At 51.7% G+C, this 16743-nt stretch overlaps 1 protein-coding gene across 1 annotated transcript in view; it reads left to right on the plus strand.

Moving 5' to 3' along the window:
* Positions 1-16743, plus strand: part of CTNNBIP1 (catenin beta interacting protein 1) — a 52629-nt gene that overhangs the window by 21717 nt on the left and 14169 nt on the right. Inside the window, exons 2-4 of the mRNA XM_077891297.1 lie at positions 2208-2292; positions 7228-7346; positions 7905-7995. Of these exons, the coding sequence (XP_077747423.1) occupies positions 7251-7346; positions 7905-7995 (187 nt within the window). The 5' untranslated portion in view covers positions 2208-2292; positions 7228-7250. The remainder of the gene's footprint in view (positions 1-2207; positions 2293-7227; positions 7347-7904; positions 7996-16743) is intronic.

Consider the following 16743-nt stretch of genomic DNA (forward strand, 5'->3'; position numbering starts at 1 on the left):
GGACTTGATCCCAGGTCCCCAGGATCACAACCTGGGCCGAAGGTGGCGCTAAACTCCTGAGTTGCCCGGGCCCCGTGAATTATATGCATCTGGCACTCTGGCAATGTTTGTGTCCTCACCTGACGTCTCTTTTTGATTCATTGTTAGGCACTGTTTGTGTTGTTTTCTGTTTGCTTTGTGTGGTGTGATTTCCTCAGCCCCTTAGTCACTTCCTGGAAGGCAGGCTCGGTGTCACAGCCCCACTTTTGTGTGTCTTGTTCCACGAGCCTGACACAGGGCCATGTACACCAAGACAGGATTTAGGAAATCCTTCTTGGGTTTGTGTCATGTCTACTTAAGGTTCCAGGGCCCTTGGCAGGTTGAGAGGTGCCTTGACATTCTTTTTCTCATTCTGGACCAGCTTGATAATTTGCAGGGCCCCTTGTTCAAAAATGATTAAGCATTTTGAGACTGTGATAGCAGAGCTTTACACCAAAGGTGGGGCCTTCTAGGCTTCAGCTCATGAACCCACCCTGATCTCATTGTGTCCAGTGAGGGAGGACATGATAGAGGTCATGATTTCCTTTTTATGGAGGGCAAAATGAAGGGCCCAGACGGCAGCCACCCACCTAAGGGTGCCTAGCTGATGGGCAATGAAACAGAACCAGAAATAGTCCGGCTCCTGGAGCACGCTAACTGCCTTCCACTGGCTCAGGGACCCCCAGGACTTTGAGCCTCAGTTTTCTCCTCTGTAAAACGGGGACACTGACCTGATCATAAAATGGCAAAAAGGATAGCTGGTTGCAAATCTCTGGACAGTCCCATCAGGAACAGCACTGTAGCCTTTGGATGCCTTCCCCTTAAAGTCACTAGTACAGAGGTCCTCTCTGCTTCTTGGAAGGGTCTGATTCTTGTAGACAGTAGGAGACTAATTGGCTGTTGCGGTAGTTGAAGAAATTAAAGCCCTTCAGAAGTGGGAGAAGGCTGTCTCTTCTCATCTCTTTTTAAAAGAGTGTGGGGACTTGGATGGAAGGTTCCCCAGGGAGCCTTGGTATTTCGGTGTTTTGATATCTAGAAGAATAAAAGAGCAATTAATCGCTAAAGATGCCTGTTCCTGTAGGGGTAGTCTGAGGGTAGAGGGAGTGGCAGGGGTGGGTGACAGCTCCTCCATCTGAGGGCCATTGCTGGTTGAAGAGATACTCAGACCAGAGACCCAGAGGGTTCGAGAAGCGTCTGCCCTGTAGGGCAGGCTTTTGAAATCTCATTTTCTCTGGGAAACATGTTTTCTTCAGCCCCCTGGGTGAGTGAGCATCTTTCTTTGCCCAAAAACAGTGAAGAGGGGTTTCACGGTTGCCCTTGGTCCTGCATCTCCCAAGGAACAGTTATCTCAGTGTCATCCTCAGACCTCTGTCCTCACATAGCAGGGCCGAGAGTTGGGAGTCAGCCTGTAACCAGGGGCTCCGAGGTCCATGCCCATAAGCAGAGGATGTGGCCGGGCTGGAGCAGCAGGCGCACCTCTCGCTGGTGCCCCCAACCTGCCTCGGCCTGTGCTCCTGCCAGAGTAACCTGCAGAGGACCTCAATGATGAGGCTGTGGGCAAAAGAGGAAGACTGTGTTCTTTGATCCCTGCAAGAGGTGTATTTGGAGCCAGTAGACATGGGGCCAATAGACATGGGGCCAAGCCCATAGGGTTGTAAATTGCCTGCAGCTGTGTTTTATGTGTATTGGGGGGGTTGGTTTATGTTTACATATACAGCTACAGATGTTCAGCAGGCACGAGACACACATAAATGCCTGTCTGAGCACAAAGCAGGTGGAGCGCTGCGGTACCTGCGCCTGGCTCAGGTTATGTTTGGTGGGTGGGACGCCTTCCCGTGCAGGTGCAGGACTTGCCCATCAGCTGCCCTGGAGTGATTCACATCTCCAAGCGCAGCTCTCCATTGGACTTGGTGACTAACCCATGGAAGGCGGGTGTGTGGTGACCTGCTTCAGCCGGAAATGACAGGCGAGTATAGCTGCAGTCAGCACCTTATCCCAGAGGCGTCGGTGCAGGTTCCCTGGGCCGGCCAGACACACAGGTATTTCTGGACCATGTCAGAGCCCGTTGCCATGAGCTTCCCGCCAGTGTTGTGGATCCGCCAGCGTGGGGTGTGTGCTCTAGCTCCCACTCCGGCACCCCCTCGGGCCCTCCCGGCTCCTCCCATGACCCGTGTTCTGTGTTTCCACAGGGCCCCACCTTCCTATTTCTCCCCGGCCACAGCCCGCCCATCACAGTTGAGCAGCTGTTTGCCTGAAGTTAATTTCCAGAGGCAGGTAAGGACCCCAGGGGAAGGACTTCTGGTTAACAGGCCATAGGGCAGTGCCGGGGAGCGGGTCTTGGGTCTGGGCTGCGGGGCCGAGTGCGAAGAGAGCTCATCTTGCTTCCTCTTCCCACCATGCCTGATACTGCTCGCTTCTCCAGCCATGTGGGTTCTTCCTCTCCATGCCGTGGCATGGCTCATTTTGTTCAGGCTAAGATGTGTGCAGTCTCTGCATTAATAGTTTGTATTAGTTCTGTGAATCACCATTATATGATGCATTTTTGTGCAAAGTAAACATTGCACGAATGAAAATGTACAGTTTTTAATGTAAGCATTTAAAATATATCACAACTTTTTAAAAATGAGTAGAACAAATGACGGGCTGGGACGTGTGGAGCAGAGGTGGATTGTGTGTGTAAAGGATTCTTCTGCTCTTGGGCCCCAAGCCTAAGGTCACTCACTATTTTCTAAGCAGGTATAAGACCGCCCCGTATATAAATGTATATTCCTGTTTTATAAATGTGGGTATTCACACAACATAAGCTTCAAGTTTATAAAGAAGAATAAGTGCAGATGGCTATGTTTGTATCCAGGGCCACTTATGCCTGTCAAAGGGAGGCCAACTTTCTAATCTGTTTATCAGAATGAATCTGACTGCTGCAAGTAACACTCAGCAGTCCTATTCTGGGCTTCCTTCTATACTGTGGTTCTTCTAAAGTGACAGCCTCTGCTTCAAAACTGGAGATCGTGTGCTGGTAGAGGTTAGATCCCTGCAGAACAGGGCAGGAGTATGCTAGCTCATGTGCGACCTCAATGTTTTTTGTTTTTTTTTTTTTAATTTTTTTTTTTTGCGACCTCAATGTTTGCCACAGAATGCAGTGTGGCCTCTTAGGCCATGGGTCACTTTGTCACTTTGTGTGAATCCCTTCCAGTGGTTGGGATCCCCTTCCCATCAGCCTTCCTTCAACAGAGACGTGGGTTCAGAACCAACAGGAATGTAGGGGGTGTGGTGGGGAATATGTGTATCTGCACTGAGTGTATGTACCTTGGTTTCTCTTAATTGCATTTGTCCCAATCAGATATAAGCTTCTGGACTCATACCCACTTTTTGCATAACACATGGCTATCTACAGCATAGTTTTTAGCCATGGGTCTCTGCCTTCACCATTCATTTGGGTAGTTGATGGTTTCCTGTTTCTCTCTCATCTACCTTTTCCCCTAGTTAGTTCCCACAGTGGTGGCAAGGGGAGGAAGCAGGTCTGTCTCTGACTCTTGCAATTAACACGGAGGCATTTTCTCAGGACTTAGAATGGAAGTGCCACAGTTTATTTATTTTTTTAAGATTTAAAAAAATTTATTCAAAAAAATTTATTCATAAGAAACAGAGAAGGGCAGAGACATAGGCAAAAGGAAAAGCAGGCTCCCCACAGGGAACCTAATGTGGGACTCGATCCCAGGACCCCAGGATCATGCCCTGAGCTGAAGGCAGATACACCACTGAGCCACCAAGGCGTCCCAGAAGTGCCACCAGTTTACATGATGGGATGTTTACAGAGCAGCTGGGAGACCATAATTCAGAAGCATCGTTACCTTTGCCTCTCAGGGCTGAACTGCATGACTATGGTGTCCAAATTAGTTGCAGTTTGGACTTATGTAATTCACACATCCCACTGGAGCCCAATTATTGATCCCTACAGAGGAGAATAAGGATTTTCAAATGAAGTTAATCTGATACTTGTCAGAACTGTGATGAAAATTTAGAGCATGTTGTCTTGGACAGGCACCAAACTCAAACATGCCTTAATATTTTTGTAGCATATCAGTGACTGCAATGTATGTGTTGTTTCGGTTGATTATGATTTACTGTCTTCAGTTATTAATTTTCTTCACATCGATACCCCCGATACAGACTCTGTTTAGGACAGAATCGTGTCAGTCATGATGTCTTCATCTATTAGAATTGAAGTGTGAAAGGTGGGCACGTGTGCTTGTAGCTACTACATTCTTCCCCAAATCCAGTCCTGGGTATTTCCCCTTGTCAGGCAGCAGGGCAAAGCTCAAAGTAGAGCTCGAAGAATACTAGAAAGCCAGATTTTTTTAGAAATGATGAGTCTTCCTCCAAGTGGGAAGAGACAGTTTAAAAAAACTGTCTCTACCAAGGAAGCTGAAGTGGGAGTAGCCTGATCCCAAAGACCCATTCAGGCCCCATAACACCCTAGGCCCATGGCTGGGTGGTAAAACCCCTCTAGTAATGACAGTATGAGTGTGGAAGGTCCCCGGACAGTGTGGCTTCAGTGGAAGACAATGGAGTGATGTAGATCTGTACAGGATGCCAGGATTGTTGGACAGAGCAACATTCTGTAAAAATAGACCAGGTAAAGTGATTCACGCACACTCAGGCTTATGGTCATACTCACACACTTCTGCTGGTTCTGAGCCCACATCTCTGTTGGAGGAAGCAGGACTGGTCAGGAAAGGACAGTGAGGAAGGGGTTCCCAACCACTGCGAAGCCAGGACCCCTAGGTCCTAGGATGTGCAGCAAAACCAGATACGTATCTTTGCCTGACTAGAGCCCACCTCTGAATGATGAATAGATCTTGCTCTGGGATCTGGGACTGGGGTGTGGTTTGTAACCTAGGATCAGAATAAGGGCTTGAACCAGATGAGCCTGTTGAGGAGTTGGGGTGGGGGTAGGTATGGAATCTTGCTGGAATTCTGGTTCTTTTGTGCGTGGTGACACCTAGTGGCAGGTCACTGGTTTTCAGTGCTGTCTTTCACAAGGAGAGAGCAAACTGACCATTAGCCTTTGGGCATAGGATAGGGTGGAAGATTTTCATTCCCTGAAGCCCTGACTCCTAGTTTGAAGGCTTTGTGGAGTGTTTCAGAAGCCCTCTGGAGAACGGGAAAGCCCAAGGCACTCCAACTGCTTGACTAAGATCTCTTTGTCAAGGCTCAGTTTGGCTATAGAGACTGGATTAGGTACTTTGGTCTGTTCAGGGTGACTTTTGGCCCTAAATCAATGTAGATATTATAGAGAGGGAGAAGCTGTCCTGATTTTCCACTAGCCAGCTGGGTGGTATCTGTTAAGTGCCTCCCAGACACAGTGCTGGGCTGTCGAGGACAGGGTGAATAAGTGGGCCCTGACCTTCTAGTGGGGCAGGGGAGAGACGATGAACAAGTACTCCAGCAAGACCCTTTTAGAAAATTGGGAAGAGACTGGGTGCTGTGACCCAGAGGGAGTAGGGGTCAGGGGACATAGAGCCTACTTCAATTATGCTGTCAGGAAAGCTTCCCCAGGAAGGAGTCTGTAAGCAGGTTGAAGGATGAAAAGAAGCCAGCCCAGGCTCAGGGGACACCTAGTGCAAAGGCTGCTGGGGGAAAGAGCTTCTTGGTATGTTCTAGAAATAGACTGGAGTCAGGAAGGCAGGGCGTGAGGGGAGGCGTGAGGAGGAGGAGGAGGCAGGGCCGCCCGTGCAGACCTCATGGGTGTTCGTGTGGGGTAGTGGAGTGGGAGGAAGTGAGAAGGGGTCCACATGACAAGAGGTGATGTGATGACCCACAGCAGGACTTTCCCGCTCAGCTGTACTAGGGAGTTAGGGTTGTCCTCTGCACCGATGTGCATCCAGCCCCATGGGGTGGTGGGGCTGCCTCTCCTCACAACCCTCTTGAGGTGCCTCACCCCTCTTAACCAGTATTCAGAGCTCGGAGGAGGTGGCAGGCGGGTAGACAATATAATAGGGGGCCTCGGGGGAAAGGAAGTGAGGGGAAAGAAGGCCCCAGAAAGAGAGAAGAAGCAGAGCTGCCTTGAGTGTACAGCTCTGCTTAAGCTCCAGCTTGCCAGTGTTTTAGTCCATCGTGTGGACTTTTGGGGCCAGAGCTCCTGCGAGCTTATGGGGACTGAGCAGTGGACGGGGACTCCAAGGAGGTTGCTGCCTGGGCTCGGGCACATTTCTGAGTCTGCCCTTTGCCCACAGAGCAAGCCTGCCCGGGAGAGCCTGCTGGTCCAGGGCATGCTGGCCCCCAAGGGATGGACGGCACGAGGAGTGTCCTTGGCTCACAAGCCAGGTTCCCTCGGTCCTCTGAACACAGCTCCTTGGCACCAGGGCTGCTGAGGCTCCACCCCCACCAGCTGCTGCGTTATTTCTGACTCATCCAGGAGTTACAAGTGTGTAACCCAAACCCCTCCACGCTTGGCTTCCTCTCTGCCGGCTCCTCCAGGAGGGGGGAAACCCTGGGACTTCTCTCCTGGGACCTTGTTGCAGGTTGGGTCCTGGCCGTACCTGGACACAGCTGCTGCCGGCAGGAGCTGCCCTCTGACTGGGGTGGGGTGGCGAGGGAGGGTGACGGCGGTGAGCTCAGGGGGGTATCTGTGCCCCACAGCCCAGGCCTGCCTGTCCCCATCGAGGGACTCCTTGGAGTGCAGCCCAGGCGCTGGACCTCTGGAATTCGCCAGGGGCTTCTGCGGAGGGGGCTGCCCCAGTGTTCGGGGCTGGGTACTGATCTCATGGTTTCTCCAGCCAGAGGCACCAGCCGGCTGCCTCTGGTCATGTCATTCTTGCTCCTTGCGGAACTTACATGCTTTGAGACCCTGGGACACTTTGGGCTTCATTCAGCACATCTCCTGTGGCTCATAGCAGGGTTCTTGCTGAGGTGGGGCCGGAAGGTCGAGCTAGCCAGAAGTCTGGGTCAGCTAGGCGTCCCTGGGCCTGACAGCTCCTTGCAGAGGGTGTTGGCCGCCAGCGCCTGCTCCGGGAGCTAGCCGCTCAGTCTGGCTGTCCAGGGCCAGTAGGGGTGAAGGAGGAACACGCAACTCACCACCTGCTCTAGGCTCTCAGAAGTGAGCCCCTGAGGCACTCTGGGCTGCCTGACAACTCCTGCCAAGCACCCTGTATGTATCTGGTGCATCTCGTTCTGACCCCCACTTCAATGCTTCTCCCCCATCTGCAGGAGGCCCCAGGGCTGGCCAGGGAATGAACCGCGAGGGGGCTCCCGGGAAGAGTCCGGAGGAAATGTACATTCAACAGAAGGTCCGAGTGCTGCTCATGCTGAGGAAGATGGGATCAAATGTGAGTGCTTTTGGGGTGCTGAGCGACAGGTCCCCCAGGGAGGGTGCCTGATGTGGGCAGAACAGAGAGCCACCTCCTGTAACACCCCTTCTCAGGGAAGGTGGGGTGCTGGGCTTGTGGTTTGGCTCTGTGGCCAATTCATGGCACTCGGAGCCCTGCCGGTCCAGTTCCGGGGGTCCTGGTGGGGCAGTCTTCCCATCTCTGTGCCAAGCTTGGGCCAGGCGGGCGTGAGCCCCTAAAGGTCCTGACCTTCCTTTCCTCCCGTCTCCTTGGGGGGTGTCCATGGGGCGCTGTGCAGGATGGGCACTGAGAGGGATGGGCTTCCTGGGCAGGCCTGTGCTTCTTCCTAGCCTTGTGCTGCCCTGGAACCCAGTCTCAGATCTGATCTGAGCGGCAAGGCCTGTGGGCCCCAGAAGCTAAGTTTCAGAGTGGGGGTGAGGGTGTTTGCTGTGGAACTGAGGGGTCAGAACTCAGGAACAGGGGCCCAGGGATTAGAGGAAATACCTTCAGGGAGCCGGAGCGTGCCACCCCCTCACCCACAGCTGTCTCCCCTTGCAGCTGACGGCCAATGAGGAGGAGTTCCTGCGTACCTACGCGGGGGTGGTCAACAGCCAGCTCAGCCAGCTACCCCAGCACTCCATCGACCAGGGTGAGTCCCGGCTAGGGCGCCCAGCCACACCCTTCCTTCCCAGAGAAGCTCAACTGTGGTTCCTGGGGCAGACAGGAGGGGTTGGGGCTTTCCCCAGGTGGGAGCCAAGAACCCCATCAGGTAATGGTGGGGTTCCCCCCTTTTTTAAGCCAGGGGGAGGTGAGAAATAGAGGCATCGGGTTGCCCCTGTGATTACAGAGGCTCTGGTTTTTGCCTTTCCTCAGTCTTTGGCTTGACCGCTGCCCACCCGTCACCCTGTGAAACCACCCTCGTGGGCTAGGACTTGTTCTGGGTGCCAACTATGCAGGTGCTTGTGTGTTCCTGGCTGTACCCAGATGGGAGGCGCCAATGGCTCTGAGTACCTGAGGTCTCTGCCTGAGAGTTATTTCCTCCCTGGGTGCCCTCATCCAATCATAATAATGGTAGTGGGTAACATTTGAGTTATTTATTGTCTAGCAGGCATCTGGTGAGTCCTGGACACTCAACATTTTGTTTAACTGTAGAGAGGTACTGGTGGTATTACTTGACTCAACAGGCAAGGAGGGCAGCCCTGATGGCCCAGGGGTTTGGTGCTGCCTTCAGCCCGGGGTATGATCCTGGAGACCTGGGATCGAGTCCCACATCGGGCTCCCTGCATGGAGCCTGCTTCTCCCTCTGCCTCTGTCTCTGCCTCTCTCTCTATCTCTCTCTCTGTCATGAATAAATACATAAAATCTTTAAAAAAAAAAAAAAAAAAAAAGAACAGGCAAGGAAACGGATTCAGTAGTAGTAAGCGATCGCCCCAGTCTTACACCAGTCACCAGGGGGCTTGTGATGCAAACTTGCTGCCCAGCTCCAGAGTAGGACTAGTCATGGTCTGTCCTGGAGCAGCAGGAGATGGGGTACTTATGGGCTCTCCTATTCTGGAGGGCTTCCTCTGACCCTGGAGCCCACAATGTCCTGACCAGCCCTTCCAACTATTCCTTTCCTTTTATTTTATCTCCCAGTTGATATTATTGGCCATAAAATAATGTCAGATGTGAGCTGGCTCCCAGCAGCAGAGTGCCAAGGGGCATGTTGCTGATCCGTGGGGGCCCAGGAGGAGAGCAGGTGTAGCACTCGAGGCCACTTGTCTTGAAGCTGTCTTGCTGTCCGGGAGATCATAGGCCTCAGCTCTGGCACAGGGCCCAGGTTCCCTAGCTCTGACATCGGGTGTCACCTGGCCTGTGTACCTAACTCAGCAGAAACATACAGGGCGTCCCCATGGCGCCGGCAGCTCCCCAGGATAGCCACTCACCAAGTACAACCTGCCTAGGCTACACTCATGCTGCCAGCCTGTTCTGAACTGTCAGGGGTGGAGTCTGCCCCTCCCGGGGTTTTGTTTCTGAGAGAGATCCTTTCTTATCCACAGCTGATCTGGGTCTCTAGCACGGGTCCTCCATAGCCCTCCAGACTCCTGGCTCCTGAACCATATCTCCCTGAAACCCTCAAGCTGCTGGGTCCCTAGGACATTGCCTTTTCTCCCACCCTGATTTTCAGTCCCTGAGTTAACCAGAATTTGGGATGGATATAAGAATGCCTCTAGTAGGATGCTCTTAAAGGAAAAAATCATAATAAGTTGTAGAACTGTATGTCAGTGTAGAGACCAGTGCCCCCGCAACATACACACACACACACACACACACACACACACACTCACTCACATGTGTATGTGTATATGGAAAAAAGCTGAAAGAATGTATACCAGGCTGTTAATAGGAAATTTTAATAGAGAGTAGAACTATATAAGGGACTTTAACTTTCCAAGTCATACGTTTTTATAAAACTCAATTTTTTAAATTATTTATTTATTTATTTATTTATTTATTTATTTATTTATTTTTAAAATTTTTATTTATTTATGATAGTCACACAGAGAGAGAGAGAGAGAGGCAGAGACACAGGCAGAGGGAGAAGCAGGCTCCATGCACCAGGAGCCCGACATGGGATTCGATCCCCGGTCTCCAGGATCGCACCCTGGGCCAAAGGCAGGCGCCAAACCGCTGCGCCACCCAGGGATCCCTTTATTTTTATTTATTTATGATAGTCACAGAGAGAGAGAGAGAGAGGCAGAGACACAGGCAGATGGAGAAGCAGGCTCCATGCACCAGGAGCCCGACGTGGGATTCGATCCCGGGTCTCCAGGATCGCGCCCTGGGCCAAAGACAGGCGCCAAACCGCTGCGCCACCCAGGGATCCCTAAAACTCAATTTTTTAACATTGCACATACATTTCTTTTGTAATAAGGGGAAGTTTTAAAAAGCATTAAGAGAACTTTCCATCTCACCTAGCTAATAGCAGTTGAGAACAAAAATGAACTCTGGGGTTAAGGTCACAATAACCTCACCTGGCCTCAAACTGCTTAATAGTCAGGAGTGACCTGTGGGCTTGTGAGTGTGAACCCAGAATTTGCACCCTCCTTGTTGTGGGGTGTCCATGGGACAGCCAGGCAGGCCTCAGATATGTCTCCCCAGGGAGCAGGCTTCTGGAGCTGCACCAGGACCCAGCTGGTGGCTGGGGTGGTTCTCTGCTGTTGGGGTACCCTGCCTATTGCGCTGGATCCCCACGGTTACTCCTTTTTTCTTTTTCTTTTTTAAGATTTTATTTATTTATTCATGAGAGACATGAATTTTAGATTTTATTATTCATGAGAGAGAGAGAAAGAGGCAGAGACACAGGCAGAGGGAGAAGCAGGTTCCATGCAGGGAGCCTGATGTGGGACTCGATCCTGTAATTCCCAGGATCACACCCTGAGCCCAAGGCAGGTACTAAACCGCTGAGCCACTCAGGGATTCCCCCCACCACGGTTACTCCTGAGCTGAACCACACAGGAAGACACACTGGTGCACAAAGTCCTGAGGATTCCTGTAGGCTGAGTAGGAGATAAATGGACAACTATGCCTGGAAGAGCTTTACGAACATTGCATTATTTTTGTGTGCCTAAGGACCCTGCAGACAAATGCACAAATGCACAACAAAGCAGCGATCAGTACAGGCTTTCCCGTTGTGGGGGCACAACCCTGAGAGTGGAACCCCATGTTTCTGCCCAAACTGTGGGGCTAAATGAAATGGGTCTTGGCTAAAATTCTAGCCTGCCCACCTTATCTGTAGGTAGGGCCGACCTCAGCTGATGCCACAAGGATGCTGCTGTCAGGGGCCCAGGTACTGTCCCGGATCATTGCTTCCAGTGCATGGCATCTCAGCATAAAAGACCCCCTCGTCCCCAAGGCCTAGGAGCATTCAGGGTGATGATGGGCATGACAGTCTGGCAGAAATCTGGTGTGAGCACCTCCTGCCACAAGGTGGCACTGTGTCTCAGCAAATGCCCAGCGCAGTCCTCTGCAAGACAGAGCAGACTCCTTGAGTTCCCCTCAGTGGGGGCCTAAGGCCACCCACCAACGGGATAGAGCTTGGCATTGATCTACCATTTTCATTCATTCATTCATTTAAAAGATTTTATTTATTTATTCATGAGAGACACAGAGAGAGAGAGAGGCAGAGACACAGGCAGAGGGAGAAGCAGGCTCCCTGCAGGGAGCCCGACATGGGACTGAATTCCGGGTCTCCAGGATGACGCCCTGGACTGAAAGTGGCGCTAAACCACTGAGCCACCTGGGCTGCCCAGTCTACCATTTTTAGATTTGCACATGCTTCTCCTCTGGGGCAGGAGGGGTCTGGTCCTAGGAGCACTGCTTGCCCTCCTTAGCCCCAAGGAGGAGTGTGGGCTGCGCATCCCTCACCCCACACCCAGGCCTCCTGCCCTCCTGGTCTTCCCTTGGTGAGCCATGAACGTGTGTGCAGTATCTGCTGGGTCTGGGCAGGTGCCAGAGACCATGCTGCATCGGCCTGTACCTCAGGGGCTCACTAACTGGTGCTGAGCCTTGGACCACCTGGCCTTTGCTGATCTGAGACTTCCAGGGATAGCCTCCTCTGGAAGCTTGCCTCCCCCTCCCTCTTCCTCTGTGACACAGTTTTCTCTGTCTCTCCATCTCCCCTAGCCTCATCTCCTGCCCCCTCTGCTTGCTGTCCGAGTGCTCCTTTTCCTGAAGCATGCTGGGGCTTTCCACAGTCTGCCCTGGGGGTCTCACAGGCTCTGGTTGATGCCCTCCAAATATACACCCCCGTCCCAGACCTCTCCTGACCCCCCAGAACTTTATTTTTTAATTTTTAAAAAATATTTTATTTATTTATTTATTCATGATAGACACAGAGAGAGAGAGAGAGGCAGAGACACAGGCAGAGGGAGAAGCAGGCTCCATGCAGGGAGCCTGATGTGGGACTCGATCCTGGGACTCCAGCATCACACTCTGGGCCAAAGGCAGGCGTTAAACCGCTGAGCCACTCAGGGTCCTCCCCCGCCCAGAACTTTACAGGCAACTCCTTCCTGACCATCTTGCCACAGACAACTCACACTCAGATCCAGATTCCTGCTCTACCCCCTCGAATCTGTTCTTACACCTGTATTCTCAGTGACAAATGTATCACCAAATACCCAGTGCCCTGGGGACTCATTTTTGAAGACTCGAGTGTCTAGTAAGTTACCAAGTCTTTGTGATTCTTCTGCCTTAATGCTCCTCAAATCTGCTCTGTCTTCTCCATCTTGGTTTTAATCCTCATTTTGTTCAGAGCCCATGTTTATTTTTGTCTTGATCACTGCAAACAGCTCCTGGCATCCTGACTTCTCACCTTGCCCCTCCAGTGCACTTCTGCCCCTACCTCAGCAGGTCTTTCAGTGGCTCCTTATTGCCCTGCAGTTGAAATCCAGCCCCCCAGTGTGATGAGCAAGACCCCCTGACATAGTGACCTCATGCACCATAGCAAATGGCTTTCAGCTCCTGTCTCGGGCTGCCCTTTGTATTTCTGCATTGACCTCTGGGCTGCCAGGAGCTCAGCCCTGACCCCCAGCCTTCCCCTGCCTCTTGCAGGCTGGGCCAGGCCCTTCTGGGATTACCATCACACACATGCACCCCAGCTGTGCTTCTCCCCATCCTGTCTCCTGGTCCATCTCTTGAGCAACCCTGAGCTCCTTGAGCTTGGGACTGTGGCTTCCCTCCGTTTGTATTTCTGGACCTGGCCCCCACGAGGCCCAGGGCATGCTTGGGCCAGTGAATGGGCCAGGGTGTGTGTCTGAGAGCCCACCATCCCCCAGAAAGGCAAGAGTGTGGAGCCGATTCTCTGAGCACTATCTCCTGCTCCCCTTGGGGATGGCCAAGCAGACCTGATAGCCAGGCAGGACTGACTCTGAGCCAAGGGAGATCAATACCTCTCTGGTAAGGTCGCCTTGCTGAGAAAGCCCAGCTGGAAGCATACGGGTTGAGAGCTGTAGCTTACAAAAAGCAGGCTTAACAGAATGCTGAGTTCATTCCTTTCTTATCGCTGGTGCTACTCTCTCGAGAACACATATTGATCATTTTTCATTGTTATAAAATAATGCATAGTCATTGTGGAAAGCAGGGAAAGGGAGAAGCAGCAGAAAAGCTGAAAGGATTGGATCTGACCACACAGCTGCAAGCATGAGTACCTCCTGCTCAAGTTCCCATCAGCCTTTTAAAAATAGGCTTGTATTTACGTCATAAATTTTGGACTGTACAGTATAGACATTTTAATATCCACTTTAACATCTACACTTATGATAATTTTATAGTATTTTTTTAAAGATTTTATTTATTTGAGATAGAACGAGAGAGAGAGAGCTAGAGAAAGAGCATGAGTAGGGGGACGGGCAGAGGGCAAGGGAGAAGCAGGCTCTCTGCTGAGCAGGGAACCCAACACGGGGCTTGATCCCAGGACCCTGGGATCATGACCTGAGCCCAAGGCAGATCCTTAATGACTGGGCCACTCAGGCACCCAATTTTATAGTATTTTGAAACAAGTTTCAAGAAAACATTTTCGTGATCACATAACATGCCGCCCCATGGCTTTTGCCGTAAGTCATTGACCAATCGTTACCTGTTGGACATTTCTTTCTCATTTTTGCTATTAATTACAATACCAGCAAACATTTATTGAGTTCCTCCTGTGTGCCGGCTTGCTTGTCAGGAAGCACACAAAGGTTACCCCAGGGAGTCACCACAACAGTGCTGTGAGGCACGGGCTGTCAGGGCCCTACCGGGGCCCTGCCGTAGGGAGAAGACCTGCCTGGAGAGGGTTGCTGGTGCTCGGGCCACAGAGCCGTCAGGGTGGGCACTGGACGTGGCAAGCATCAATTATATCCTTGCATGTAAATCTTCCTCTTCATCATTTATTTTAAGATGAACTCTAGGAGTGGCTTTCAGATCATGTGCGTTTTTAAGCAAGACTGCTTTTTATCTGAGGAATAGGGGTGATTCGGGCAATTAATGTCTTTTAAAGGTACAGAGAACACTTGAGAGTTTCTCACTGCCTTTTTATTCTGGGCCCTTCTCCTGAAGTTTCTCTGAGTGCTTCCAGTCTCTTCCTGCCTCAGCACCACCCAGGAAATGGGGTGCCCAGCAAGTGTCCATCCTGGGCTCCCACTGGCACTGTTCAAAGCCTCCCTGTGAGAAGTTGCCTGGAGGACTCTCGTCCTCGTGTATCCCCTTGGACAGGGTCTTGTCCAGGTGTTCTGGGGCCCTGGTCTAGACACAGGCCATTTTGTTAAGGAAACTCTGTCCTTTCTCCACTGAGGGGCCTCCGAGGACATCCCCTGATCTGTTGCCCCTCTTCTTGGCTCTGGGAACCACAGTGCTGGTGTGGTGGCTGCTCAAGCCGTTCCAGCCTCCTTCTGATCACGCTCTTTCCCCGAGAAACTTTCCAGGGAAGGTCCCCAGCCTGGAGCCAGCTGGGCTGTCCCAGGGTTCTTCTGGCATTCCCCCTTGGAAGCCAAGACTGCTGCTCAGGGTATGCTGCCAGAGAGCCTAAAATAGGTCATTTGGTCTCAGGGTTACTCTGGGAACCTTGTTAAAATAGTTGTGGTCACAGGCAAACCAACAGGGAGCCAGTGACTGCGAGGAGGGCCCACCACCACATGGGCTTCACGGTTGACCAAGTGAGTGCCCTTCTCTGCTTGCTCCCTCTACATAGCCCTCTCAGTGTCCCCAGGTGCTGGCACGATGGGCCCCATTCTCCAGCCAGACTTCCTCCTGGAGTCCTCTCTCACTCTCTCTAGCTTCTGCTCTTTCACTTCCTCCATGCAGCCCTCTCTGACACCCTCTGGGGTCAGCCCATGCCCCTCCTCTCTCTCTGGAGCTCCCTGTGACCTTTCCTAAGCGTAGCTGCTGCCACATTGTCTGGAGCCCTTTGGGACCCAGAACCGTGCAGTGTTCCCAGTCACACATTCAGCCCTTAGTCCGGCTTCTGGCATAGAGCTGGTTTACTTAGTCCTTGTGCAGACCAGGCCTCTGGGAGGTGAGTCCTGTAAGAGCATGGGCTGTCTGCTGGGGGTTCTGCTCCTTTCTTCCCCCAGGTGGGACTCCACGGCTTCTCCCAGAGGCTCCTGATGGTGACAGACCCTGGATTGAAATGGCAGTCAGGGCCTAGGAGAATTCCAGGCAATGGGATGGGAGGCTAATTATTTTCTTAAATATTTATTTATTTGTTTATTTATTTATAAAGATTTTATTTATTTATTTATTCATGAGAGACAGAGAGAGAGAGAGAGGCAGAGACATAGGCAGAGGGAGAAGCAGGCTCCATGCAGGAAGCCCCATGTGGGACTCGATCCCAGATCCCAGAATCATGCCCTAAGCCGAAGGCAGATGCTCAATCGCTGAGCTACCCAGGTGTCCCAAATATTTTATTCATTTATTTATGAGACATAGAGAGAGAGAGGCAGAGACACAGGCAGAGGGAGAGGCAGGCTCCATGCAGAAAGCCCAATGAGGGACTCGATCCCGGGACCCCGGGATCATGTCCTGAACCTTAGGCAGGTGCTCAACCACTGAGCCACCCCAGGCGTCAACTTTTTATTTTTAACTTTAGTCAACACTTACATGAGAATTACCTGTCACCTAGTAATAATAAAACTGAACAGAAAAGATCACATATACATTGAATCAAACTGAAAAATGAATCAGAAGGATTGTGTATGTGATACACAGAAAAAGTAAAAAAGCATCCCAAGATAGGGTAAAGGATGTGCTGAAACACAGGGCCCATTGCCCTGTCCAGCCTCTGGTCCTGGCCTGGGAGGGGCTGCTTTGACCTTTCTGCAGTCTAATGGGTTCTCTTATGTAGAACCAGAACAAGGGCCTCTGAGACTTCAAAGCACCCCCTGCAACTCTGCATTAATTTCCCAATGCCCCACAAAAAGGCAGACCTCTGTCTTGGAGCAGAGCATCAATCCAGGATCGATGGGCCAATTTCACCCACTTTAGCCCATCAATCCATGTGCTGAGTGTGGTGCCAGTTGACACCCCCCGCCCTCAAGCTGCCAGTCTAGCAGGGTAGACAGACACAAGAATGAATGCACACAGATTACAGTGTGCCTAGTTCTGAGGAAAGGGAAGCCCAACCCGAAAGCCAGAAAAGGTGCTAGTGGCTGAGCCTTGATGGATATGTGGGAATGTGTGTGTGGGGGGGGGGGTGGCCTCTGGAGCCTGCCCAGCGTGAGTATTGGGTGTCTTCGTGTCCCCCTAAGAGATTGGTATGGTGGCTTTCCAGTGGGTGGTCAGTGGCTCTGGACAGAGTTTATCCTGAAGACAGCCAGGGTCACCACGGATCTGAAGGGGGAGGGATGGCCAGGTCAGATCGTCATCCATTTAGGGTGAGCCC

This window comes from Canis aureus, chromosome 3 (assembly GCF_053574225.1).
Source record: "Canis aureus isolate CA01 chromosome 3, VMU_Caureus_v.1.0, whole genome shotgun sequence".
Classification (NCBI taxonomy): domain Eukaryota; kingdom Metazoa; phylum Chordata; class Mammalia; order Carnivora; family Canidae; genus Canis; species Canis aureus.